At 48.5% G+C, this 26,675-nt stretch overlaps 2 protein-coding genes across 6 annotated transcripts in view; both read left to right on the top strand.

Moving 5' to 3' along the window:
• Positions 1-12,927, top strand: part of heatr5b (HEAT repeat containing 5B) — a 29,114-nt gene extending 16,187 nt beyond the window's left edge. For both annotated transcript variants that reach the window (XM_056608726.1, XM_056608725.1), the window contains exons 24-36: positions 165-428; positions 1,690-1,871; positions 2,010-2,078; positions 3,812-3,991; positions 4,455-4,704; positions 5,874-6,119; positions 6,953-7,080; positions 8,176-8,320; positions 8,839-9,114; positions 9,832-10,056; positions 10,473-10,624; positions 10,803-11,016; positions 11,882-12,927. In XM_056608726.1, the coding sequence (XP_056464701.1) occupies positions 165-428; positions 1,690-1,871; positions 2,010-2,078; positions 3,812-3,991; positions 4,455-4,704; positions 5,874-6,119; positions 6,953-7,080; positions 8,176-8,320; positions 8,839-9,114; positions 9,832-10,056; positions 10,473-10,624; positions 10,803-11,016; positions 11,882-12,189 (2,639 nt within the window). In that variant the 3' untranslated portion in view covers positions 12,190-12,927. The remainder of the gene's footprint in view (positions 1-164; positions 429-1,689; positions 1,872-2,009; positions 2,079-3,811; positions 3,992-4,454; positions 4,705-5,873; positions 6,120-6,952; positions 7,081-8,175; positions 8,321-8,838; positions 9,115-9,831; positions 10,057-10,472; positions 10,625-10,802; positions 11,017-11,881) is intronic.
• A 252-nt stretch (positions 12,928-13,179) lies between these two features.
• The window catches only part of LOC130404397 (striatin-like), a 28,994-nt gene continuing 15,498 nt past the window's right edge, over positions 13,180-26,675 (top strand). For all 4 annotated transcript variants that reach the window (XM_056609104.1, XM_056609102.1, XM_056609103.1 and 1 more), the window contains exons 1-3: positions 13,180-13,538; positions 23,105-23,208; positions 25,757-25,830. In XM_056609104.1, coding sequence (XP_056465079.1) covers positions 13,326-13,538; positions 23,105-23,208; positions 25,757-25,830 — 391 coding nt within the window. In that variant the 5' untranslated portion in view covers positions 13,180-13,325. The remainder of the gene's footprint in view (positions 13,539-23,104; positions 23,209-25,756; positions 25,831-26,675) is intronic.

The following is a 26,675-nucleotide window of genomic DNA, read 5'->3' as shown; positions in this document are numbered from 1 at the left end:
GGGGAAGTGATTTCACAAGTTTAAATTTAGACCTGGATCTCTCTCTTGTGTCTTTCTCCGTCGAATCAATCCGACGGACGACGCAGAGGGAATCATTATAAGCACGAAGCCCTAATCATTATATAACATTAAAAAAAACTAACATCCACCCCCCGACCCCACAGAGGTGGGAGGCGGCGCCGTGACCTTCAACGCGAGCCGGGACGACGAGGACTCGGAGAAGAAGGACGCGGAGATGGACGACGACATCATGTTCACGGGTCTGGGGGAGGACGACAAGGCCAAGCCCTCGGTGGTGGCGCCGCGCTGGGTCACGCGCGTCTTCGCCGCCGACTGCCTGTGCCGCATCATCCTGCTCTGCGAGAACGCCAACAAGGCCCACTTCGACCTGGCGGCCGCCCGCGCATTCAGAGTGCAGAACCCCAAAGGTACCCCTCAATGAAACGCCGTCTCCCCCCCCACCCCACCGACACCAATAGGGCTGAACGATGAATCTAATTCAAACCAACAACGCAATGTAATAGAATGCGATTTGCAAATCCTAAAGGCTGAGATTAAAAAAAGGTTTTCCAGAGTGAATAATACAGAACGTAAAGAACTTTTAAAAAGAGAATTTGCGTACTAAAGCGCAATCCCAATCCCAATATTGGTCCGAAATAATCACAATTCGATTATTTCCCCAAATCGTTCAGCCCTAGTCACCAGACAGCTTGGCTCCGGTATCCCTCAACGAAACCATCCCCCCCACCCCCCCGTCCCCATCCCCGTCCCGTCCCGTCCACCCCCCCGTCACCAGACAGCCTGGCTCCGGTACCCCTGGAGCCTTCCTGGGTTTTTGTGATTTGTCACCTGCTGTTTCCCCTCACTCGGTGACGGCTCATTAGTTTCCTCTCCTTTCTCTGGGAGAACTAAAGAATAGTCCAATTTGTAGGAGAAGGGCTCCCCCTTGTAATTGGTTTCCTCCAGTTGAGTGTGTCGATGTGTACTTTTGGTTCTACTGCACGATTTCGGGGGGGGGGGGGGGGGGGGGGGGGGAATGCTTCAAGGCGACCCGTCTGGTCTGAAGGTTAGCTCATTTTGAAACCACTGTTTTTGGGGGTTTTCTGCCATAAGTGGTGGAAGAGGCCGCCCTGGCTCTTCCCCGGCGTTTCAGAATGTAACGGTGGAGCCAGGCTAGCGATGATGAGTAAGGCTGCTCATGCTGTCAGGGAGAGAAGCCGGCGTTTACATAAGATTGGTACACTCCAACGCAACGGCTAAAAATAAATGCTCCCTGTGAACGAGCCACTCTGTACGCCGGTGTATCTGTCCTTTATGAAATGTTCTCAATTATCCCCCCCGCCCACCCCCCTTAAAGGTCAAAGGCCTTTGATCCAGTGAGTTTCAAATATGCTTCTCTCTCTAACTCTCTCTTTGTGTGTCTCTCTCCCTCTCTCTGTCTTTCTCTCTTTTTTTTCTCTCTCTCTCTCTGCCTCTCTGCCTCTCTCTGTCTCTGTCTCTGTCTCTGTCTCTGTCTCTGTCTCTGTCTCTGTCTCTGTCTCTGTCTCTCTCTGTCTCTCTGTCTCTCTCTCTGTCTCTCCTTCTGTCTCTCTCTCTCTCTCTCTCCTTCTGTCTCTCTCTCTCTCCTTCTGCCTCTCCCTCTCTCCCTGTACCCCCTGTGGTTTCTCCCATGTGTCCCCCGGGGTGCAGGAGACCTGCTGGTACTCCACCTGTCAGACCTGATCCGCATGGCCTTCATGGCGGCCACGGACCACAGCAACCAGCTGAGGATGGCCGGCCTGCAGGCCCTGGAGGACATCATCAAGAAGTTTGCCACGGCGCCTGAGCCCGAGTTCCCCGGACACGTCATCCTGGAGCAATACCAGGCCAACGTGAGTCACTCGCAGGCTCGGTGAAACATTCTGCATACGTTACCGAGTTGAACTGTTTGCAAAGCAGCTCTACTCTTGTAAAAAACAACTGCAACAGTTGCAGCTTCAAGGCTAACCACTAATTGCACAATCATGCAGGTCGGAGCGGCCCTCAGACCTGCCTTTTCTCCAGACACCCCGTCCGACATAACGGCCAAAGCATGCCAGGTAAGTCGCACCCGATGGAGGAACTCCCTCAACCCTCGCTGACGTGTCCTTCATGTATTCGCCCGGAGCGTTAGCGGCATGAGGCAAACTAAATAGACCTGTCGTCTGCATACAGCGGTAGGCATTAGTGCTTCGACTGCATGGGTCCACAGTAGCACTGCCACAGCAGCAAATTGCATAGTGCCGAACACTGCATAGTGAGTCATCGTCACCGTTGGAAGCTGATTGTGCCGGTGCTCTGGCAGCAAAGGCTGTTGTGCGGAGGATGTAGCACTTCACTTTAAAGGTTTCCCCTGCCTCTCCTGGTTCTCTCTCTCTCTCTCTCTCTCGCTGGCTCTCTCTCTCTCGCTGGCTCTCTCGCTCTCTCTCTCGCTGGCTCTCTCGCTCTCTCTCTCGCTCTCTGACTCTCTTTTGTGTGTGTGTGTGTGTGTGTGTGTGTGTCTGAGCTTGACCCCTTTGCTTTATTTCGAGTGTTCCCTTCCTTACACTGTACAGAGTGACTCACTCTGCCATTTTTAACACAGCATTTTCCCGGAGGGGGGATTGGCAGCACGCCCACAGGCCGCTATAGAAAGAGATGCATCGAAGCGTCAGGCAGCTTTACATGCATAATACAACGGAAGGCAGGAAGACGTGGCTCTGGGACGCTGATGGAGAGCATACAGTCAGCCATACAGCCAGCCATACAGCCAGCCATACAGCCAGCCATGCAGCCAGCCATAGAGCCAGCCATACAGCCAGCCATACAGCCAGCCATACAGCCAGCCATAGAGCCAGCCATAGAGCCAGCCATACAGCCAGCCATACAGCCAGCCATACAGCCAGCCATACAGCCAGCCATACAGCCACTCATACAGCCGGCCATACAGCCAGCCATACAGCCAGCCATACAGCCAGCCATACAGCCACTCATACAGCCAGCCATACAGCCAGCCATACAGCCAGCCATAGAGCCAGCCATACAGCCAGCCATACAGCCAGCCATACAGCCGGCCATACAGCCAGCCATACAGCCAGCCATACAGCCACTCATACAGCCAGCCATACAGTCATCCAGCCAGCCATACAGTCGATTCCTCACCAGTGGCCGTTACTTTAGGAAGCTGACCTCTGTCTCCCACTGGTGAGGTTTGGGTCAACCCTAAAACTACTTATCTAGAGATCCAGGGATCCCCCTTTGCCAAGTTCTACTTCCTGATTTCGTCCTAAATTGGCAGCCAAACAGGCAGCAGAAATAGCTTAATTAAACGTTGTGACCCCCAGTGTTGAACAGCGTTAGTGTCAGTGTAGTGAGATTGACTGATGCACAGCGAGCTTTGTTTTTCCCTGAATTTTTGATTATTTATGTATATATATAATATAACTACACCAATGTACGTCAATAAATATAATTTAGTGGTGCATAATATAACCCTTTAGGTCAACTTGTTGCCCAGAACCATTTTGTTAATATTGAAGCTCGGAATACATTTTATGAGAAGGATCTGCATCAATAAAATAATAAAAATATGTTGTAGGTTACAAATTGTTTAGACTATAAAAAATGAAAAGGTCATGAGATCTCATGACCATTTCATTTTTTTATAGTTTATACAATTTGTAACCAACAACATGTATTTATTATTTTAATGATGCATTAAAATAAATAAATGGATCATTCTTTAAAATAAAAAATCGTGCATCTGTCACCTCGTTCTGATGAGGAGGAGGATCGTGACGCGTGTGATTGACAGGTGTGCAGCACGTGGATCGGCAGCGGCGTGGTCAGCGACCTCAACGACCTGCGGCGCGTCCACACCCTGCTGGTGTCCTCGCTGGACAAGGTGCAGGCGGGGACGGGCTCGTCCAGCCAGCTGTACAGCGAGAGCGCCACCACCATGGAGAAGCTGGCCGTGCTCAAGGCCTGGGCTGAGGTCAGAGTCTGCACGCACGCACGCACACACGCACACGCATGCACAGGCACGGGCAGACACGCACCTGGCAGGCACATACATGCAGACACACACACGTAAAGACACACACACACACACACACACACACACACACACACACACACACACACACACACACACACACACACACACACACACACACACACACACACACACACACACACACACACACCCCCACACCAACGCACGCACACCTGGCATGCAAACACACACCTGGCATGCAAAACACACACAACAGCCATGCACATAAACACCTGGCACACACACACACACATACACTTGAGATACACATGTCTGTACAACACTAGTCTCAATAGCGGTTATGTTGTTTGGCATCCAGTCGGAAAGAGTGCCGTGTTCGATCTCTGATGCCGACACCAGCTTACCCGCAGGATGTCTTAACGGCCCCTGCCTCCCCCTCCAGGTGTACGTGGTGGCCATGAAGATCAAGAAGGAGGCGGAGTCCAAGCCAGAGCCCCTGGCGCGTGGCGGCGGAGGCGAGGAAGACGAGGACGAGGAGGAGGACCTAGGGGGCGCGGTGCTGCCCCCAGACAGCCTGATCAGCCTGGTGCAGCCCGAGCTGCCCTCTCTCAGCCGGCTGTGGCTGGCCATGCTGCAGGACTACGCTCTGCTCACGCTGCCCGCCGAGTTCTCCAGCCAGCTGCCCCCTGAAGGTACCGCCTCCGTCCCCCTAGGGCGTCCACCGCACGCACACCCAATGAATCCCGGGCTCCCATACATCTGCGACCTCCTCCAAGAATACCCTCCCTCCCGCTCCCTCCGCTCAACCTCTGCTGGACTACTATGTATCCCCACATCACGACTCACTACAATGGGTGCCCGGTCATTCAGCTGTTCAGCACCCAGGCTCTGGAACTCCCTCCCCCCACACATAAAACAGTCAGACACCATTACAACCTTCAAGTCACAACTCAATACTCACCTGTTCAAACTCGCACACAACGTCTAACTGATCACTGTCTTGTTTGTTTGTTTGTTTTGTCTTTGTTTTATTTATTTATTTATTTATTTATTATTATTATTTTTCCACAATGTCTTGTTTTTAAACGATTTATGATAACTTTATGCTATGTAAGGTGACCTTGGGTGCCTTGAAAGGAGCCTCTAAATTAAATGTATTATTATTATTATTATTATTATACCCCCTGTCCGTCGCGTTTCCTCATTACATATTTGCATAAAGCGTGTTGTCTAGTTCTCTCGGTGTACTCCGGGAGTGCCTTGCCCTTTTGACTGTGCTATTGATTTGATTTGAGAGTGCGGTAGAGATGCCACGGTGTGAGTCAAGCCGAGTGTACATTTAACACCCCCTCGTCCACACTCGCTTAGTCTTTAATCACCAATTATTTCATTCCGCACGTGAACTCACTGACCTGTGCAAATAACAACCCGACAGCTGATCACACAACCCTGTGCTTTTTTTGATCATGCAAAAAAACGCGAGCCAGACTCCAAGGGAACGACCGTGTTATAATCAGACACCCTTGTTCGTTTGAAGTCCATCACTAAATGTGGCAGCGTGTGGCTCCGGAGGTAGAGCGGGTTGGCTGGTAACCAGGAGGTTGCTATTCCGATCCTTGGCTCGGAGTGTGCCTCGGAGACGCCTCACCCTGACTGCTCCCAACGAGCTGGCGGTCGTCTTGCATTGTGGAGACCGCCGTCGGTGTGTGACTGTGTGCATGAATTGGTGAATGTAAGGCAATGTTAAAAAAGCGCTTTGAGGTGTCCACTGGTAAGGAAAGCATTATATAAATGCAGTCCATTTACCTTGTATGTACTAACCCCCCCGGTGCCTGTCTGCTGTTGGGGTGTGTGGCTGCAGGCGGAGCCTTCTACACGCCAGAGACCATCGACACGGCCCGCATCCACTACCGGGGCTCCTGGGCGCCCGTGCTGCACGCCGTGGCCCTCTGGCTGAGGAGCACGGGCTTCGGGGCCGGACAGGAGCCCATCGAGCCCCCACCGGACCCCACCAAGGCCCCTGGGTTCTTCCCCAAGGGGGCCTCCTCCGCCGTGGCCCCCAAGAGCTTCGAGGACCTGGTCAAGGACAGAATGCATCTCATGTTGGGTAAAGAGACACAATACACACAAATGCACACACACACACACACACACACACACACACACACACACACACACACACACACACACACACACACACACACACACACACACACACACACACACACACACACACAGTGGGGTAGATGAGTCCTGGCATGCTTTGATGTCTGGTATCTGATCTTAAAATAGAGCTGTGGAGAGGTTCATTCCGGAATGGATACCAGAAGCTTCATCAACCTTGTGCCTCTCTGTATTTCAATGAAACACACATTCCACATAATTGTAAGATTACGGAGGGATCTAGACTCTACATTGATACCAACCCTTATGAAGTTGATATTAATTGGTACATTCATATCACCAATCCAAAAAATACATGCATGCATCCCGAAAACGTTCAACACAAGATCAGCATCCAGCAATGCACTGGCTCTAGTTTTGTTGTTGGGAACAGATTTTCGCTCTCATAATATAGGATTTCCGTGCTTTTAACTCTATACTCTGTATTAAGGTTGAGGCATCAAGAAGGCTGTTGGCGTTTAGGTTCAGTTTCTGTTTCAGAATGTCACACAAGCGGTAATCTGATTGGACGCACTTCGACGGGTAGCCGTCAACCAGGTCAAAGTTGCATTAGTTTGAACTTTGGGGGCGACTTCAAGGGGTGAAAGAATCCCAAGAAGCGTCAACACCGAGTTGAGCTGCAACGCCGGACTCCAGCGGAACACATTTCCACCGCCGACACGAATAACGGCTGAAAGCTCATCACATATTCACGCCTAACACCAGACGTCCTTCTGGTATCTGACCCTGGGCTGTCTGTGTCGTCTCCTCTCGCAGGCGTCAGCATCGAGTTCCTCTGCTTCCCACGCGCCGAGGAGCCCATCGAGAACGTGACGTCGTGCCTGCAGGGCCTGTGCACCCTGCTGGACTCGCCGTGCGCCAAGACGCACATCGCAGAGGACCAGGTACGGGCTCGGGTCCAGAGCGTTACAGCATGCATGGACACCAGTCAAGTGCAGCTCTGGAAAGATCAGCTTTCAGAAGGAGAGATAATTGCCATGCAGAACACATTAGAGACGGTGCTATGTGAAACTCCTTGGGTTTTCCTGCAGCTTCTTGAACAGTACAGTATGTATCGTTTTACAGTCTAAGAGCTTAGTCTTCTTGCGGTCTATATACATTTGCACAGTTAATCCATTTTTACAGTTATAGAAGCGTTGCTTGCTACCGGTGGCCCGTTGGAGCTGGGCCAGGGGGGGATTAGAGTTATAGAGTGTAGGGCTCTGAAACGCATTCGACCTCCGGAAGCATAATGTACTCTGACAACATTCTAGTCGACTTTCACGGATGTATCTTCGGAAAGGAGAATAAAAGTTGTTTCTTTCCACTCTCAAGCAATTACTAGGAAGTACCGGTACTTAAAATTAAACTTCTAATCAATTAATTGGGTTTTAATGGACCTCCCTCGTATTGTTGCCAACTACTCAAAATAATTGCATACGGTCGCACCTACATCCTCTATTCCCCACCTTCTCGAATGTTCCCCCCCCCCCCCTTCACCTGCCATCCTATCCTGACAACCGCTACGAGTTTTGGATCTTTCTGCTCTGTGGCGAAGGCAGACTCTGGGTCATTAATATAGACTCTGGGTTAGGGCTCCTCGATTATGGGAAAAATCATAGTCACGATTATTTCGGTCAACATTGAAATCACGATTATTCAAACGATTATTTTTGAGTTTGACAACATGATGTATTTATTCAGCATGTCTCTCCCAAAAAAAACGTTTTAACTGAGAACTTTGAAATTTCACTTTTAAAAAACATACATAAAAAGAAAATGTTCCAATCTAAAATAATATACAGATATGTATCAGCTGTTCTGCCCTTTCTATAAAACATAAAATAAAATAAATAAAAAATAATAATAAAAAAATCGAAAAACTGGATTATGTTAATTTTGTGATTGTTTGACGCGAAAATAGAAACCGCGATCTAAATTCGACTAATCGCCCAGCCCTACTCTGGGTCTGTACCAATGGACGTGTGCCTGTTCCCCAGCTGCTGGCCGTGGAGCTGCTCAACGTCCTCCACCGCCTGCTGCTGACCCGGGACCCCCCCGCCGTGCAGCTGCAGGTCACCGCCGTGGTCCAGGAGACCATCAGGGCCGCCGTGGAGCACCTCCAAGAGAAGAGGACCCAGCAGGGTCAGGCAGGCAGACAGACAGACAGACAGACAGACAGACAGACAGACAGACAGACAGACAGACAGACAGACAGACAGACAGACAGACCTTCAGACAGACCTTCAGACAGACCTTCAGACAGACCTTCAGACAGACCTTCAGACAGACAGACAGACCGTCAGACAGACCGACCTTCAGACAGACAGACCTTCAGACAGACAGACCGTCAGACAGACCGACCTTCAGACAGACAGACCTTCAGACAGACCGTCAGACAGACCGACCTTCAGACAGACAGACCTTCAGACAGACCGTCAGACAGACCGACCTTCAGACAGACCGACCTTCAGACAGCGAGACCGTCAGACAGACAGGCGGTCAGACAAACAGACCTTCAGACAGACCGTAAGAACACAAACACAAAAAGGCTAAAGACGCGTTTGTTTGTTTTGCTACAGCATCCTCTTGCAGATTAAAGGGTGCCTGTACATCGTTTCTATATGGAGCTCCACTAGAGTGTGTTACCTTCTCCTCTTCAGGCAAAGAGGACGAGGGGGAGAAGGACTGCCCGCCCACGGTCCTGGGAGAGGGGGGCGAGACGGGGGAGCTGGTGCCGGGCAAGTCGCTGGTGTTCGCCGCCATGGAGCTGCTGGTGTTCATCCTGGTGCGCCACCTGCCCCAGCTCAACACGCGGGTGAAGGAGTCCCCCAGCCACGCCGCCCTGAGGCCCCAGCGGCTGCCCGGGGAGAGCGCCTGCCTGGTGGCCAACACCGTGTCCATCCTGGCTGAGCTGCCCTCGCTCTGCACCCCGGCAGGTGAGGCCCGGAGCCCACCCACACTGCACGTACAGTCGGAAACGCACATGCAGTCACAAGCCCCCTCGCCTGCACACACCACACACAGACACACGGATAGACAGACGCACACTCCAGAACACACACACACACACACACACACGGTCACACACGCACATACTGTGTGAAGCCCGCTCGCATGCACACACACACACACACACACACACACACACACACACACACACACACACACACACACACACACACACACACACACACACACACACACACACACACACACACACACACACACACACACACCAGAATGCACAGTCACACACTAGAATGCACAGTCACGCACGAACACATGCACTACACTACAACTAAAACATAAATACAAGATTGTCGGACTGACTAGACCTGATTTGGCAGACAAAAGTCTGCTTGGAAGGCTGTTGGACTGGCTAGCCTATTGTGTTTGTTTGGGTGTGGACGTGGCCGAGTTTGTGTATGCATTGTTTAACGATTAAGAGACACAAATGTTTTCATCAAGTCAACATTGTAGCGGTAATTCTCTCTCTCTCTCTCTTTCTCTTCTCTTCTCTCCTCTCCTCTCCTCTCCTCTCCTCTCCTCTCCTCTCCTCTCCTCTCCTCTCCTCTTCTCTTCTCTTCTCTTCTCTCTCCTCTTCTCTTCTCTCCCCTCTTCTCTTCTCTCCCCCCTCTCTCTCTCCCTCTCAGGGAGCATGACCATCCTGCCCACTGCGCTCTTCCTCATCACCGGCGTGCTGCGGGAGACGGCGCTGAAGAACGCCGACCTCTCGGTCCCCATGCCGGTGTCCGCCGCCCTGCAGGGCCTCAAGACCATCATCACCTCCCCCCTGGCGCGGGCCGACTGCACCCAGACCCAGTGGACCAGCCTCGTCCGGAGCAGCCTGGCCTCCGTGCTCGAGTACTCCCAGCCCGGTGGGTAGAGAACGCAGAGCAGTACCCCGCGGCGACACACCTCCAGGGGGCTGTGTGGTTCAGCTGGTAGAGGGTGGCAATTCTAGGCGGCATGTGGCTCAGGAGGTAACCAGAAGGATGCTAATTCGAGTGTCGAGGTGTCCCTGAGCAAGAAACCTCACCCTAACAGCTCCCGACGAGCGGGCTGTCGCCTTGCATGGTTGATACCGCTGTCAGTGTGTGAATAGTGTATGAATAGGCGAATGTTAGGTAATATTGTAAAGCGCTTTGAGTGGCCACTGGTTAGAAACACGCAACATAAATGCAGTGTTTCTTCCTCGTTTACTAAGATGCTTTTATCTCAAGCATCACACAGTATATAACCAGCGCTATTTTACACATGGGAGTGATTGTTGTGGTTCATGTGTGTTCCTCAGATGACTCCAGGCCCGACATGGACGAGGTCAGCATGTTGACGGCCATCACCCTCTTCCTGCTGTCCGCCAGCAGCGAGCTGGTGGGGGTGACCGTCCTGCAGAAGGGCTGCATCGACCGCTTCAAGAACGCCCTGAACTCCAGCGACCCCATGGTGAGGGGACCCCCCCTCCCACGGACGCCACCCCCGTCACACCGGGCGGGGCGGGGGGGCGCTGACACTGTGTTGGCAATGATCTCCACACCTGACTCAATTTATTTTGTGTGTCGGTGTGTGTGTGCGTGTGTGTCTGGTGTGTGTGTCGGTCTGTGTCTGTATACTACTGTGACAGGTCCAGACGCGGTGTTACCAGCTGTTGCTGTCGGTGTTCCAGCACCCCAGCCGGGCGCTGGCCACCCCCTACATCCACGCCCTGGCGCCCCTGATGGTGGAGAAGCTGAAGGCGGTGGAGCGCAGCCGGCCGGGCTCCGCCGGGGAACTGCAGGCCGTCCAGGAGGGCATCAGGGTCCTGGAGAACCTGGTGGGCATGGGCGAGGAGCAGAACCGTAAGTGCACTCCCATGGGTAACAGTCGCCTCCTTTTTGAAGTAGAGATTTTTCCCATCACATTGTTACCTCCGCGATTCCGATTCCTGAACTTGAGTATCGGCCGATACCGAGTATACAGCATACCCATACAGCGTCTACCATTGTAACTACTGATAGCGCTTGTTCTTATTGAAGGGTTCTCTTACGATGACAGCAATATATAGTCGGTTCACTCTCTGTCGACAATTTACATTTATAATCTATAATCAAAATAGCACATTTGCATTCTTGTAGTGAAGCGTGAGCATCTATGTTTTTCTGACTTGGTAGCTTGAATGGAGGATGAAGGAATTTCCGATGCTGGTATCGGTATCGGAACGATTCTATTTCAAAGCTTTGAGTTGTTGTTGTTGTGGTTGTTCTGCTTATAATGTATTGACAGATCATGTGATCATCACGATGATCAAGTAGCTCAGTGAACATTTGTAACATTTGTGAATTAAGCGTGTTACTATAGCGAGTTACACACGGGTATGTGGGGCCATTCAGAACAGATATTAGTATATTATATATAGGGTTGTCGATTTCTCTCCGTTATTTGTTTGAACAGAAGGGCATTTGAAAGCTATGTGTATGTTTTTGTCATCTGTGCAAATACATGGCCAATCCGCATGTGAACTGATTGACAATCTCTGTGTACATTACTAATCTGTATGCATATATTGACAATCTGTGTGTCAAATTTGTTTAAACAAACAGAACTTCAACATACGATTTCAAACATTGATTCCAAAATGTAAACGTCAGACAGCCAGGGCTTGAACGAACGAACCAATGCACAGTAGACCGAACGCCCCTCTCTCCATCCCCACCCGCCCTCCAGGGGTCCAGCTGCTGGCTCTACTGGTCCCCACCCTGATCTCCTACCTGCTGGACGAGAACACCATGGCCCAGGCGGCGCCGGCCTCCAGCGGGCTACACGACTTCGCCCTGCAGAACCTGATGTGCATCGGGCCGCTCTACCCCGCCGCCTTCAAGACGGTGATCGGGGCGGCGCCCGAGCTCAAGACCCGGCTGGAGTCGGCCATCAGGGCCAACCAGGCCAGCAGTAAGGCCCGCGAGGCCGCCCGATTGGCCCAGCCCGCCGTGCAGGCCGCGCCCACCATCAAGCTGAAGACCAGCTTCTTCTAGACACTCTGGAGATGGCCTTTTTGTCTTTGTGTGTGTATGTGTGTGTTTTGTTTGCTTGGAAATGTGTGTTTTATTTTTGGCTGGTGTATATTTTCCATATCGATTACAAGCCTCTATCCGGTTTATTTGTATATTGTAAAGCTACATTCTGACCGTCGTTTCTCTTGAAGTGGGCTCTTTTGATTAATGTATTCTCATGTGATGGCCATTATTAAAGGGTATTTGAATGTTTACTGTCTACTGACTGAATGTTGACAGATTTCTGTTAGAATGTACTTTTTCACACAATGCACATGCATAAAGGGACACAATCAAATATTTTTTCTTCAGTACGATTGTGTTGTTTTTTTTCCTGGATGCCCAGCAGTTAAATGTCACCAAGCCATTGTTAGACTTAGTTATAAATTAACATTTGAATGGCAGTCCAGTTACAATTTAATTTTAAATATTTTTCTTTTGTTCATTGTCTTTTAAATCGAGATTGTTCACTGAATGAGGCCAGCTGATATGTTTGACACTTTCACTTGTTCTGTTCTACTTGAAGTTATGAAATCCAATTACTGATGTACATATGCGATTCACTTGCCTAATGTTAGATACTTACAATTAACGTCAGTAAGTGTCTTTAATTTAAATTGGATAACAAAAGTTAAAATAATTTACATTTTTCTCTGCTTATGATTTAATCGTGAAGAAAATAAACTCCCTGCAAATACATGAAAGCTTGTTTGACCCTTAATAATCCTTTCTCACTTTCGGTTCATGAAGTTCTTTTAAATGTAAAAGTCGCTGTAGACAGAGCGCACTGCTCTCCTTTTCCTTCTTACATTGCGATATGAGACCCTAATATATGGGTTGTTGTTCCATATTGTTTGCAGATGATGAATAATGCAGGATGAGAGCCTCCTCGCAGAGCGCTGTGGTCTGCCAAATCAAGTGCACCCGACTTACATGTTAGGGGCGTGTTCTTCCCCGCTGACGTCACCCAGTGACAGCTAGCTGTCAGAAAGTGAGTTCATTCCCCGGAGCAGAGACACGGAGAGCGTTGACAATAGTTTTTTTTTTGCCTTTCCGTTCTTTACCTTGTACCTTAAACCGGCGACACAATAGACAGGGGTTTTTCACCGAGCCCGGCCATGGACGAACAGGCAGGGCCCGGCGTGTTCTTCAACAACAATAACAACCCTATTCTACCCGGTGGTGGTAAGGGACCGCTGCCTGATGGCGACGCTGGGGAGGCGGCCCGGGCTCAGTACAGTATCCCGGGGATCTTGCACTTCCTGCAGCACGAATGGGCCCGTTTCGAGGTGGAGAGGGCACAATGGGAGGTGGAGCGGGCCGAATTACAGGTGAGAGGAGTGCTAAGTGTGTGGGCTATGTCCGGGGCTTCGACTGTAAATACCGTAGTTGTGTTACTACGCGTCCGTGGCGGTGTCACGCTATGTGTTGGTCTGATTGTGGGAGCTAGCGGAGTTAGCTTGCTAGCCGCCGCGGCTAACGGACTAGCAGGGCAGCTTCAGCGCCCCCTGTCCTACCTGAGCTGTTAGCATAGCTTTCCTCTTAAGCAGCTAACTGGCTAACGGCTAAGCTATATAGCTGCCGCAGCTAGGCTAGCAGGAGCAGCTGCAGCGCCCCCTTACCTGAGCTTTTAGCATAGCATTCCTCTGAGGCAGCTAACCGGCTAGTTAGCACCAAGCGCTGAGACAGCCGACAAGCCGAGTAGAAATTATGCATTTCCGAATACTTTGAGGACGGGGAACTCATAACCTTTCGTGAAACCGTCACTCGCAGCTCGATATTACAACTAGTGTAAAAAATGTGGTTGTGTTACTTCTTACTATTGTGTCGTGACGTTCTGCACCCGTGTCATTCACGTATTTAAAAGCGAAACGCCACACTGAGTGTTCATGGTTGAGGAATGATGGCCTGTGGTAATGCGTGTGAACCAAATGTCCCGTTTGTGTGTACGGGATGTTTCTCTGCCTCCCAAAGCGTTACATCAACAACACCATTTCAGATTATAGCAATACGTCAGTCCAGCATGTAACATGCGTATAGTCTACTCTAAATGACCCAACCTTTCAGCCAATATCATCCTAACAGTAATCCAGTTTGATGGAGTATATTAACAAATTCTTGTTAAAAGATATGTCATTCCTAATGTATTAAACGTCTTTGTTTGATCTTTTGTCTGCCTTCTCTGGTGGGTACAAACCTATTCCTATTTAGTGGAAGCAGCAGGCCTATTTAGACCAAAACAACTTTGCCTATTGGCCTGGGGGCACTATTAGGTTTGGGGTCTGTTCAATGATCGTTCACATGCCTAGTTGACCCACTACACTGACCCATTCGTCTCCTAGTACAATCCGCTCGTCCCCTCAGCTTCACAGTGGTACTCCACTCTGTTAGATTAAATTGTGTTTCTAGCAGTCAAAGAGCACTTTGAGATTTTGTGTGTACATTGAAAATAATTATTGTGCCTGTAAAACACTTAAAGACTTCGATCTCTTCAAAGCAACGGTGTAAGCTTCATGAACACAATATTGACCCTGTGTATTTACACTGTAATGAAGCCAGATATCGGTGAGAATGTGTCTTAATCCCATCCCATCAAAACTTTCCCCTTTTGCGGTAAGTGAAACAGTTCTGTTTGGTTGTGTAGAAGTGATACCCCATGGGTGGTGGGGTGAGATGAGAACATGAAGGGACAGTGGAGACAGCCTTGCAGGGCGCTTCCTTGATACTTGGCCCTGGCTAACAAAGATGGGAGGAAAGAATGGCTGATCTATTGTGTCTTGAAACGGATGATATCAAAGGCTGATCCGGTTAGTTTGGCGCGTGAGTCATCTACGTAATGCAGCTCTCCTCTGATTGGCGTGTAAGGTTATGTTTCCTGCCCGTCGTCGGTTAGCGAGCTTATCGGAGGAGAAACACTAAGGCTTCTTAGCGAGCTCATGGGTGGTTTGTGGTGGAATGGTTGTTATGCGCTCTGGCTTTCTTCTTTCTGCTCCTCTTTTCTTCTACTGTGCCACTGTAAGATGACCACTGCATTTTAGAAGGTCTTTCTGCACATATGACTCATTTGAAGGCTTATCCCTTTCTCTGTGCAAGTGTGTACACACAGTCATACTATGCAAAGCCTTTGTAATTATGTTCATGGGAAAAGACACATTGGTATTTCCCTGAATTTGCCTGCTGTTCATCCCCATGTTTTTATGTAAATGTTGCACTATTCATTGTTAGTATAAATGTGCAAGAATATCTTGATGATGAAAAATAAGTCTGCTCCTCGTTGATGCTGACTTCTTGCATAACAGTAGAGTAACCTTAAATAATAGAAACATGTTCAAAAGAGGTAGGCGTAATTGTTCTTCAATAAATAATGAATGCGGTTAGTGTGTTTGTAGTCGTCAGCATAGAATCACACACATGTAGCTGTCGTTGTTTCACTTCGCAATCGTAACGGCTTTGACACAATATTAACGTTATCAACATATAAAAGCCAAAACAGTGTGTACCCGTTGAGGACACTACCTTTTGCCTTTGAAACTGTTCAGCCTAAGTCAGTGAAGCCAATCCCTGGGCTTGCTTGGAATGCAGTCAGGCCAGCTTGTTAGGTCATGCTGCAGCCACTCCTCTCTGTTGAAGCACGCCTATGTCCGTTCAATATAGTGCTGTGCTAGCCTCCAACGCACACGCTGCTCTCTCCCCTGTTTACTCCTAGTCCAGTGGTCATTGATAATCAATTAAAGGACCCGCTAACCGGAGATGATATGCCTTGTTTTTATCCTTATATTGGCTGCAAAAGATGCCTCAGTTTTTACATCAGGAGGCTTGAGTGGGTCTCTTGGGTCTTGGCTGTGTTGCCTGAATTCAGAGTCAAGTGGGCACCGAAATTGAATGTTCAGGATTTCTCTAGGATCTCCTTTGTTGCAGACACCCACATGGCTTTGTGCTCTGGGCGTCAAAACCGAGATTAGCTTCTGAGATTCTCTCTGGCAGGGGGCCGGTGAAGTGGGCTCCGGTTACGCAGCCAAGAAGCCACCCAGTCCGCCCTGTCAGCCCCCTCCCCGTCACGGGAAATCCCTGCCCGACGGCCGTGCTTCCTTGCCAAAGGTATCTAGTCAGCATTCATGATCCGACGCCCGGTGAAGGGCAAAGGTCACTCCGGGTGTAAGGTGGCCGCAGGAGAGTTTAGTGGTGAAAAGTGGGCAAGGTCGTGTGACTCTTTTACTCATTAACTGAAAAAGGAGACGCATTTATATGTTTTACTCATTGTTGTTTAAAACCCTTTTTTGTTGTGGTATGTTAAACGTCTGAAGATTTGTGTCACATTTTATGATTTTTATACTCTTTTTTTCTAGGTCTGGACATGGTTGGACACTTTGGCTTTTCACTAATGGTAAACGCACAGGAAGAGTCTAGTAGTGGATCAACAAGAGGGAGGACACTGAGCCTAACACACATGGTGTGCTGTTGGAAGCCGTCCAAACGGGTGCCACTGTCGTTCCTCGACACCGCCTCCTCCCCGAAGCTGTAGTTATTTTTGCTTGCCTGCTCAACTGGGCTCGGTTTAGACTGGACCAGGGCAACAGCACGCAGGCCCAGTTAAACATAACCTCCAGTTTCTTCATCTCTGTTCCCTACACTTATTTAACTATTTGTCTCTAGCATCCAAACAAAGACTACCGTAATTCGATTTCGATCAAATCCTTAGGACACCAGAATTTGCTTTTTAAAGTATTTTATTGGCAGAATACAATGTGGGGTTTTGTAATAAGAAGTGTGAGTCACTATCTAGTTCAGTCCTTTTGGAGCCACACAAGGGCCTTTCACCCTGGTCATAGGGCTTGACCCGGTCAGCTTGTTAAATCCTCTGTCCTCCATTCACACTGGCAGGCTCGGTCTGTCTACGTAGGTGGGAGGAACAGCTGTCGTGTGTGTTTGTGCGTGTGTTTGTGTGTGTGTGTGTGTGTGTGTGTGTGTGAGCGCTTCCCTCCCCCGGTCTTACAGTAAATCTGAGTCCTACTAAATCTGGGTCCTCCGATCTGTCAAGGAGTTGTAAATACCAGTTCAAACTGCCTGGTTCGTCATCTGCTGGGAGTGTGCACTTACTGTACTTGCCACCATTCACCACAACTAGAGGCTTTCCCAAACCGGTCTGCTGTTGTGACTGATGATTATATCTTATTATTATCAGATCAGTTGTTGATACTGCTACTCAACAAGCCTTTAATAATCCCCACAGAGCTAAACGGCCACACTCGTTACTTCATTCATTTTATTAATTTGCCCGAATTTGATTGTGTCATGATTTATTTTCTCTGCTCTAGCGCTTCCTTGAAACTGCCTCCCAGTTCTGGGAAAGTTTGTCATGATATTTGCGGTAACAACAACGCTGGTTGCCGTTTGTCATTTAGCTCCAGGACATCATGTGAATGCATTTTGTGGCATGGCCTAAAAATCAACCAGCCCATTTGTCAGGGAAAAACATGGAGGTGGCTGGCCTGAGTCCCATACAAGGGGGCAAGTGCTCTAAATGTATTCATAATGTCGCAACATAGGTGGCAGCAGCAGCAGCAGCAGCAGCAGCAGCATCCTCCCACACATGGTCAATGAATGTCTCTGTCTGCACCTACCGCAGGGTAACACTGCAGTGTCAACCTGGTGCAGTCAATGTAACGGCACACTGCAAAATGTAGATCCGGTTGAAGGCGGCACACCCCCGGGTACGACCCCAGACTTTAACGGGAGGAGGGGAACGGTCGGTTAAGCCAGCATGGGGCTGTGAAGTGGGACCTTTCACACTACACACACAGCTATATATTTACCTTTTTTTTTATCTCTGGAGCAAAGTAATGGGGGGTAGCCTGGGTAATTCCTTACCAAGCGAGATCTGAAATATTGAACCATACCCCGGCCTCACCTTGACCTCGATGGTGATTAGAATAATCCTCCTTGGAAGTGTGCTGCTTGAGTCGGTCGGCTGTGTCTTCGTGAGCAGGATTGACTTATCTTAATCGGGCTCCAGCTGTGGTCGGCCTGTTCTGTGTGTGTTGGTCCCCGGAACTTATTTGTCAGAAGTAAAAGCCCTGTTTTAGAATGCAATCTCACAGGTCGGTGCGCTACCACCCTCATGATGCTCTCTGCTAGTCTAGGAAAATACAATCAGCTTGTTGAACAAAATTGACTCGATGTAATGGACAAAGGGGAAAACTACACTCCTGGCTAATGGGTGTGTTTTAAGATCAACATGATCATTAAACTACTGCCAATAATGTAGGCCCATTTAATAAGATGGATTAAATCTTTCTATTTTACATTATGGACATGAAGACTTGTTTTTGAATCAACTTAATTCCACATTTCAAGCTAATCTTTATGCTCTCCTGCCTTTGAGTTTCAAACATCACTTGAACATATTCTGGCATCGATATAAATAGACCTGCTCTGATGTAGCTGTGTGGCAACATAACAGCGTTTCTTGTTTTGTATGTCTAAACTTTAGCCTTTTATCCTAACCTCGTTGGGTCTATTTTAAAAGGGACGATTGTGGTTGTTGGGATTGCATATACGGTTCTGGAATTTTTGTTAATTATTCATAGCTATTTGAGTGTTGGTTTATTTTAAAAGCTTTGGGATGGTGCCTGCTATGTGTTTTTTAACAGCTTCTCTCTGCACACGGGAAAGACAGATTTGTGGGAGCCATACACTAGTCACTTTCCATAGCAGCACCCTCTCTGCCTTTGGCTGTGTATTTTTCTTTACTTGTCTCTTGGTACTAGTGTAAAGGAATTCATGGAATGTACTTGGCTTGTTATCAGGTTGGCCGTCTTGCATTTTTAGGCTTTTGTAACTGACTGAGCAGTCCCCTGTTTTAATTGAAAGTGAGTTTGATTGTATTGCAAATATTAGGGTGTTTCCCAGGTTGTCGTTGGGCTGGTTGTTGTTTGGTTCCGGGAAACTGAAGTCAGGTCTGTGTTTTTGTCAAGTAGTTCTTGTTCTGGGCTCCATTTTGTTTGTAAGCACATCGCGCTCCCAAGTGGACTTCTATATATTTTTGTTCAAGTTTAAGTCTCCCTGTGGTGGCGAGATGCACTGGTCTTCTCACAGCGTTGGCTGTGTGTGGATTAAAGGGCCTCATTGTGTCTTTGGCCATGACGCAGAACTAGTCTGGACGAAAACATGTCTGGAATGCACATATCCCAACCTTTAATAACCTCTTTTTCGAAAATAATTGACGCTGATGTTTTGCAGTCCATACATGTACTCGCAGTCCTCATTCTGGGGTGGTCTTGATGATATTTGTACCATATCAATGTCTCGCCAGTGCAGGAACGGCTACAAATATCCAATATTTCTTGATTCTATCTAGCTGTTATTTAAATGCCTAACTGTCTCGAAGCATATATTATTACATTATCCAGCATAAGATGAACCTCACACTTCTAAAAACTGAGGGGGTTCACCCATATTTTCAATTTTTTTTGACTACATTTAATATTGTTTTCCCGCCAGACTCCATTGTTTCTTTCCTTACCATTTCTTATGATTCTTTTTACAGCGGATGTGGACAACATATCGACGTTGATAGAGTTGCAACATTATGGCTCATAATTGCACATATCGCAAGGTGTCATTGCTTTTCAATCATAAATTGGAGAAAAAAAACTGTTCCGACAAGCGACCGACACAGGCGGAGACAAATTTGACCGGCGTTTGGCCGGCCGCCCGTGTTGACGTCCCTCCCCAGTATATCAGGCCAGTTCCTCCGTCTCCCCCTTCCTGTGTCTGAAAAGGCCCAGCCTCACTCCATGGACGACCCATTCTACCAGCCGCTCTGGGACAGACTAAGAAGCCCTTATCCGCCCCGGGCCAATAATGCAGTCAGTGTGAGGCGCTGGAATCAAACGCTTCCTGTGTGTCCTCCGCGGCCTCCTCCACTCACTTTCACCGCATTCCTTCCACCGTTAATGTTTGATGGCCGGGAGAGGCCGCGCCAGATACTCACACAGCGACTCCCTTCTCCGTCTCTGGCAGCGCGGGGTGCCCCGGCGCCCCCCTGGGGCCGGTGTGTCTCCAGACGAGGAAGTCAGCGGCGGCTGTCTCCCGTCCCATCAGAGCAGATGCAGCGGCTACGTCTGCAGCGACATGCTTTAGTGGGGTTACGCGATGGTGTCACTCTGTTGTGGTCCAGGGTACCACAGTGTCAAAAGTAGAGTTGTTTTTCCGACATCGATACCAGTATTGGACATTCCTTGACTCATCACAAAGAATATCACAAACGCGTGCGGTGTTATGCTGCGTTCTTTTTATGGTCGGAGGTGTGAAGTCGGACATGGGAAACGGGTCATCTCCGACCTATGTTCCTCGAGCTACCATGTCGGAAAAACATGGATGCATGGACACGTAACAACAAGAATGCAAATGTATCATTATAATTATAGATGTGAATGTTCTACTTTTGAAAAAGGGAACCGACTCACTACATTGCGGTCGTCGTAAGAGAACCGTTCATTAAGAACATTGTTATTAGTAGTAACAATGCTAGATGCTGTATCGTATATACTCGGTCAGCCGATACGTTCAGAAATCGGTATCGGGAAGGCAAAAATAGTATCAGAACATCTCTATCAGGAAGAACAACAAAGCGATTTAGCATCGTATCGAAGTCTTGATTAAAGGACCTTCAGCAGCTAGCCAAGTTTGAGGGAATTTGCATGGCAGACATCAGATAAACAGGCAGTCACCTTTTTATTCCCTCACAAGTTCGCTGCTAAAGAAGCTATTAGCCTAATTGGCACCTTTCTGGAACGGTCGCACTCACTCTTGGATGGGAGCCATTTTAGTCATTGTGATATTTTGGGCCAGCACACAGTCTGGCCTCTCCAAAACAGTGACATATTTCCTTGTGTGCATCTTGTGCTGTATGTGTAGGTGTCTGCCCCATATCTGCCTGTAGGCATTGTCCCTGCAGTCCGCCTTCAGTAGTACGCAGTAGTATTCACCGTATAAGCATTCTCCTTGTATATAATGGAAAGGCCTCCATCCAGTCAGCTGGTTGTTTTTTATCAATGGAGAGAGATCGGATGTGTGCTTTTTTCTAACATAGGAAGTTGCTTACTTGTGTTCACTATGTTGTATAACACGTTAGATAACACTGTTTGTTCTTCATATGCAGTGTATTACATATCTCTCCAACTCAAGCTGTCTGTTTTTATCTGGTATTGATCACCTACCCATCAAAACCATTTTGAATATGGCAATGTGTTCTGCACACTGCAATGTGTTCTGCCTTCCTTAACATGATTTAGAAAATGTAATTGGTATGAATCCATGAGTTAGAGGCTGGAGATATTGCAGTTAGGCTCAGCATCTCGTATGACAAGCACTTAACTGAATCATTGTGCGTTGGGGTTGTTTGGTCAGAATTGACAGTGCAGTTCTATGCTAGCCGGCTCTAGATCTTTACATTATTTAATTTGGTTTGTTAACTGAAGGTCGTTTTTAGTTGCTATCATGACTCTGTTCAGAGGGGCTCGCCCACCAACAGAACCGACATGCAGTGCTGAAAGCAATTATTTCACTGAGATAGTTTTTTTATTGGATTTAAAAAACAATATATATATATATAGAGGTTGAATCGAAGACATCACTTGGGAACCCTTGATTTGTATGCTTAAAGTCAATAGATTAAATGAGACTGGCCATAATCCTCATTAGCTCTAACGGCGAGTTCTGTGACTCCTGGGGCGGTAGCAGCCCGGGGATGGCTCCACTACCCAACACTGCTCTCATTGTCTGGCTTAGTTATTGTGCTGCAGTGACAACACGGCAATGCAGAATGACCGGAAATGATGTTCACAGCCTCCATGAACCAGCATATCCACCACAGTTCAGTTTAGTTCAGCAGGGCATGATGCATGGTACACACAGACAAAGATGTAACTCGAATGATACAAAGATAACAGAAAAACAATAACAGAGATACAAGACAGATGGCATTGGTAGGAGAACTATTCGTATACAGAGAAAGTGCCAAGTGTGCAAGATTAAGTACGAGAATCATATTATTGTGCAAATGTATTGCACATGGTACGAATAAGGGTCTATGTCTCCCCCATGAACGCAGATGACAGCTTGCGAGTCATTTGGCGGCTTTCGCCTTGTTGATGCTGTGTTTATTAATTTGTGCAATTAATGAAACGGCATATGCTAATATGTTATTTCAAAGTGCGTGAAATGTAAGAAGTCATAAAGAAGGCTTAAGTTTAAGGTTAAAGGCTTTGCACACTGAGGAGAGGGGAAATAAAATCTGGATCTAAAAGGATTTGCATGAGTCAGAAATGAGTAGACGAGAGAGGGAGGGACACTCAAAGGAAGAGCCGTGGTGTCTTTGCATAGTTCTGCTTAAAAGGTTACTCTATTTAACTATGTAGTAAAAGCGCTTGCATAAAGTCATGTGGTACGTGCCTCTAACCGTTGGAAGGCTGGACGACTTATACCCCATTGTGTGTTGTAACGATGACTCAAGACCTGCTGTTGTTACTGAAGAGGGAATGTGGAAATGAGAATATATATACACTAACATGCTATACGAGTGGGTGCGTGGGGGGGAGATTTCCACTTAAAATAGAAGCCTGCAGACTTAAAAAAAAAAAAAAAAAATTCTCATCCTCAACACTGCATATCGATTTGCTAAACTCCTATTCCAGTTTGTTACCCCCTACCCCTTCATTCCGTCAGACGCCTGCCGCGGACTAAGTTATCTTCACCTAGCCAGCCAGCAAACCCCTCAAGACGCACAAACGCTGTCTGCTCTGCACCGGCTTAGGTGCCGATTATCTCGCGCTCCCCCCCCCCGCGACTGTGTGCAGCAGCGCCGCTATAAGACGTGATGTTTCTGTGTTGGCAGGCCCAGATCGCCTTCCTGCAGGGGGAGAGGAAGGGCCAGGAGAACCTGAAGAAGGACCTGGTGCGGCGGATCAAGATGCTGGAGTTTGCCCTGAAGCAGGAGCGGTGAGTAGCCCCTCCTGGGAACCAGCCCCCCCAACACCCCCCCCCCCCCCCCCCATACACACACACGCACACACACACAGGTCTTCCACTGTGAGCTTTCAAAATAGGTGAAGAGCATATTTGACGCATGGCAGAAACACGCGCCGCACAGCAGGCTTCAGAGGGCCCCTGTCCGCGTGACGTCTTGTTCCGAGCGCCTGCGTCAGTCTTCGGCGTTGTCCAATGAGGAGAGGGCGTGTGACGGGACAGAAAGCTCCCCTTTTCCCCAGAGTGTTAACCCATTCGTCACGGTTGCTTCGTCCCTTCACCCAATCAAAGATTATGCCTACGGTCAAGCAAACATTTCATTTCGGAAGTGAGTCTGTTGCATATTAATGTGAGCCTCTACAGTCAGTTGCTTTCACAAATAAACGGTGATGTTTGTGTCTGCATACAATAGTCCCCCACGCGTGCGTCAGGACAAGACACCGCTACGCCTTTGAGCTAGCGGCTACGGGGCTCACGTGGCTAGTTGTCGTAGAAACCGTAAACAAAGCACAGGGATGCAGCAGCTGTGTTTTTTTTCTTTTTTCAGCGCTCATACGCTGCATCCCAGCACATCACGCTCTGTGGACACGGGCCGTGATGGTGTAATCAGCTGAGCTAAACGGCACTATGCGCCTCCACCACACAGACAGACCATCTCCTGCCTGGAACACTCTGTTTGTACACGGCCGTTGTATACAGATTATATAAGGGCCGGCGGGGGGGGTTGGGTCCGTTTAGAGGCTGCATGCGCCTTTTCATTTGATCAATCGAAGAGGCCGGCTGTTGGTTTGGTCGCGGACATGGTCAGTTGGCGTGGCAACGCAGCATCGGCCGCCCCGGGATTCCCAGGAGCTGTTTGCTGGTGTCATGTGTCTGCAGAGGAGTCTGCCCGTTCTGTTGACTCTGCATTGTCCTCGTGGATGAGGTGCAGGGGATAGAAAGCCTGGTAAAAAATAAATAAAATGTTTACTACGGGAACAGCGATCAAGGTCGGCTTCCCCCCCCCCCCGTAGAACCGTTTGTATATTTCTCTCCTCTTCTCGTTGTTAGTTTAGCGTTTTCCTCCTCCTGCTCACAAGCCTCTCTCTCCAGACCGCTCGGAACCAGGTCCCCGGAGCAGCTGCGTGAGCGCGGCACGTTCTCATTTCCTGTCTGCGCTACACATCACATGGCTGAACCCCGGAGCAGGGACACAGAGATGATGTCACTGCGTCTTCTCTTTCATCTCCCCCCTTTGTTATGAGAGAGAGAGAGCCAGAGAAAGAGAGAGAGAGAGGGTTCAACAGTGGGGGGAACGGCGTTAGGAAGGCTTGTAACGGCATTGCACTGATGCACAACACTATAAGGGGATTAGGAGGTCTATAAGGTGTCGCACCCACAAACGCAGGTGTGTTCCTAACCACATGAATAATGTGGTGTAAAAGGTGTCCTCCTGACCTTACCTTTTGTTATGCTGTGGGTACTACAAACAGTAAAGACAGCTCGCAGGGGTACTCACAGAATTTACTGGTGCTAAATTACACGCTGCAAGGTACACCATTTTTCACAGTAATTTGAGTGCCGCACATGACACTGCTATGCTCGTTATGTCACCATTTTCTACGGTGAAAGTATACAGGACGGGAGGGTAATTAAATGTAAGTGTCACATCAACAATTTTTTTGCTTTAGCCATCCAACTCCATTGTTGTCGTTTTGATTTGTTGATCACAGGAATCTTAAGCTTTCATTTCTATTATATTATTTCTAATATTTCACACTGATACCGAAGTTTTTGGCTTGTGGCTAAATATAGGAGTTGAAATGTATCAGATCAGTTTGGTTATGTGTAACCTTTGAATTCAGAGCGCAGAGTCAGGAAACGACAACCAGAGCGCAGCATCAGCCCAGTAGCATTGCTGTGCTCTCCTATGACCACAGTGGGTAAGGTGAAGAGTTGAACTGGTGAAGTAGTTCCCACGATAACGTGGTGAGATCAGCTGTCCGACCCGTGGCGGTTGTCTGTTTGTGCGTCTCTCACCTCACGATCCCCACTGCTTGCTCCAGTTGCATAGCAACAGGTCATGCCTTCGAGGGCTTCTGAGTGAATTTGATCCGGACTGGCTGCTAATGCGTTTACGTTGTTCTTTCCGTTTGACGGCACAGTGCGAGTTGCGTTCCCATTATGGCTCCTTGTTTAACTCTCGGACTTGCCTTCAAGTTTAAGGGGTTAGGGTCAAGTCTGTCAGAAATGGTACTAAAGAAGGTATTACTGGGGCTTGTGTAGTGCTACAAAGGCCTCTGTACGCAGCTCTCATCAGATGAATAGCTGCAGTTAAACTAGATGTCCCAGGATGGGTAGTGTTGAATACCACCACAGCCACCTTCTGTGAGTAATAGCGTGTTGGCGCGAACATGATGGTTCCAAGTGCATTCTTTCTATCATATCTTGTGTCTTCACTCTTCACAGCCTCAAATGACACCATTTAATGAAACATTCTCTCTCCTATCTCTTATCTCTCTCGCTCACTCCTCTCCCTCAGGGCGAAATACCACAAGTTAAAGTATGGGACGGAGCTGAACCAAGGTGACATGAAGGCACCAACCTATGACTCTGGTAAGAGGCACACGCACACACGTCAGATGTTGAACCCTGTTCTTCTCTGTGGTTTCATCACAGCAGTGTTCCTACCTTGAAGGTATTCTAAGAGCAGTTCTCGCTGAATGTTTGCTTAAGTTGGGCAAGGGGTGGGTGTGTGTGTGTGTGTGTGTGTGTCTGACAAGCCCTCTTTGTATTCGTAATGGAGCAGAGCAGTATAGCTCTGGTATAGACCCTGAATTGAACAGTTTTGTTTGCAACTAGATAGTACACAAACTGGAACAAAGGTCTTACAAAAAGTAGTCCAGAGACAAGTGTTACCCAGTAGTCCTCAACACCACATGTTAAAAGGCCCCAACATTACCACCAGGTCTGAGTGCGTTTCAAAATCTGCCCTTCCCTGGGAATTAGTGACATCACAAGTGGGCGTGTCCACCCAGTATGACGGACAGATCAGCCTACTGGGTTCAACAGTCCAGAGTACGCTACAAGTAGCGCAATACTTTCTATTCCTCCGCCAATCAAACAGGCTTTCAACCGTCTGTCAGTGGTCAAATGGTTGGTTGTGTTCGTTCCCCTCGATTTGGTGCGGCGGCCAACTGAACGAACGACGGACCCCGCCATTGGTCGGGAGCGATTCACTCAGCGTATGCCAGAGATGGATTGGTCTGCACGCTTGTCTCGCTGGGAACTGCTGTTCATCTACAACGGAAACACTTCGGAAACACTGCCCGGAGTCGGACGATAAAATAAAAATAAGAGTCTAGGCCCGATTTTATGAACCCTGATTTATTATTACTTTGGTCTGCCCCCCCCCCCCCCATCCCCCGGTGGTACCAGGAACCCCGCGGCTAACGTTTGAT

Source organism: Gadus chalcogrammus, chromosome 15 (genome assembly GCF_026213295.1).
Source record: "Gadus chalcogrammus isolate NIFS_2021 chromosome 15, NIFS_Gcha_1.0, whole genome shotgun sequence".
Lineage (NCBI taxonomy): Eukaryota > Metazoa > Chordata > Actinopteri > Gadiformes > Gadidae > Gadus > Gadus chalcogrammus.
Note: the sequence above shows the minus strand (reverse complement) of the source record. Positions and strands in the feature narration are given on the sequence as shown.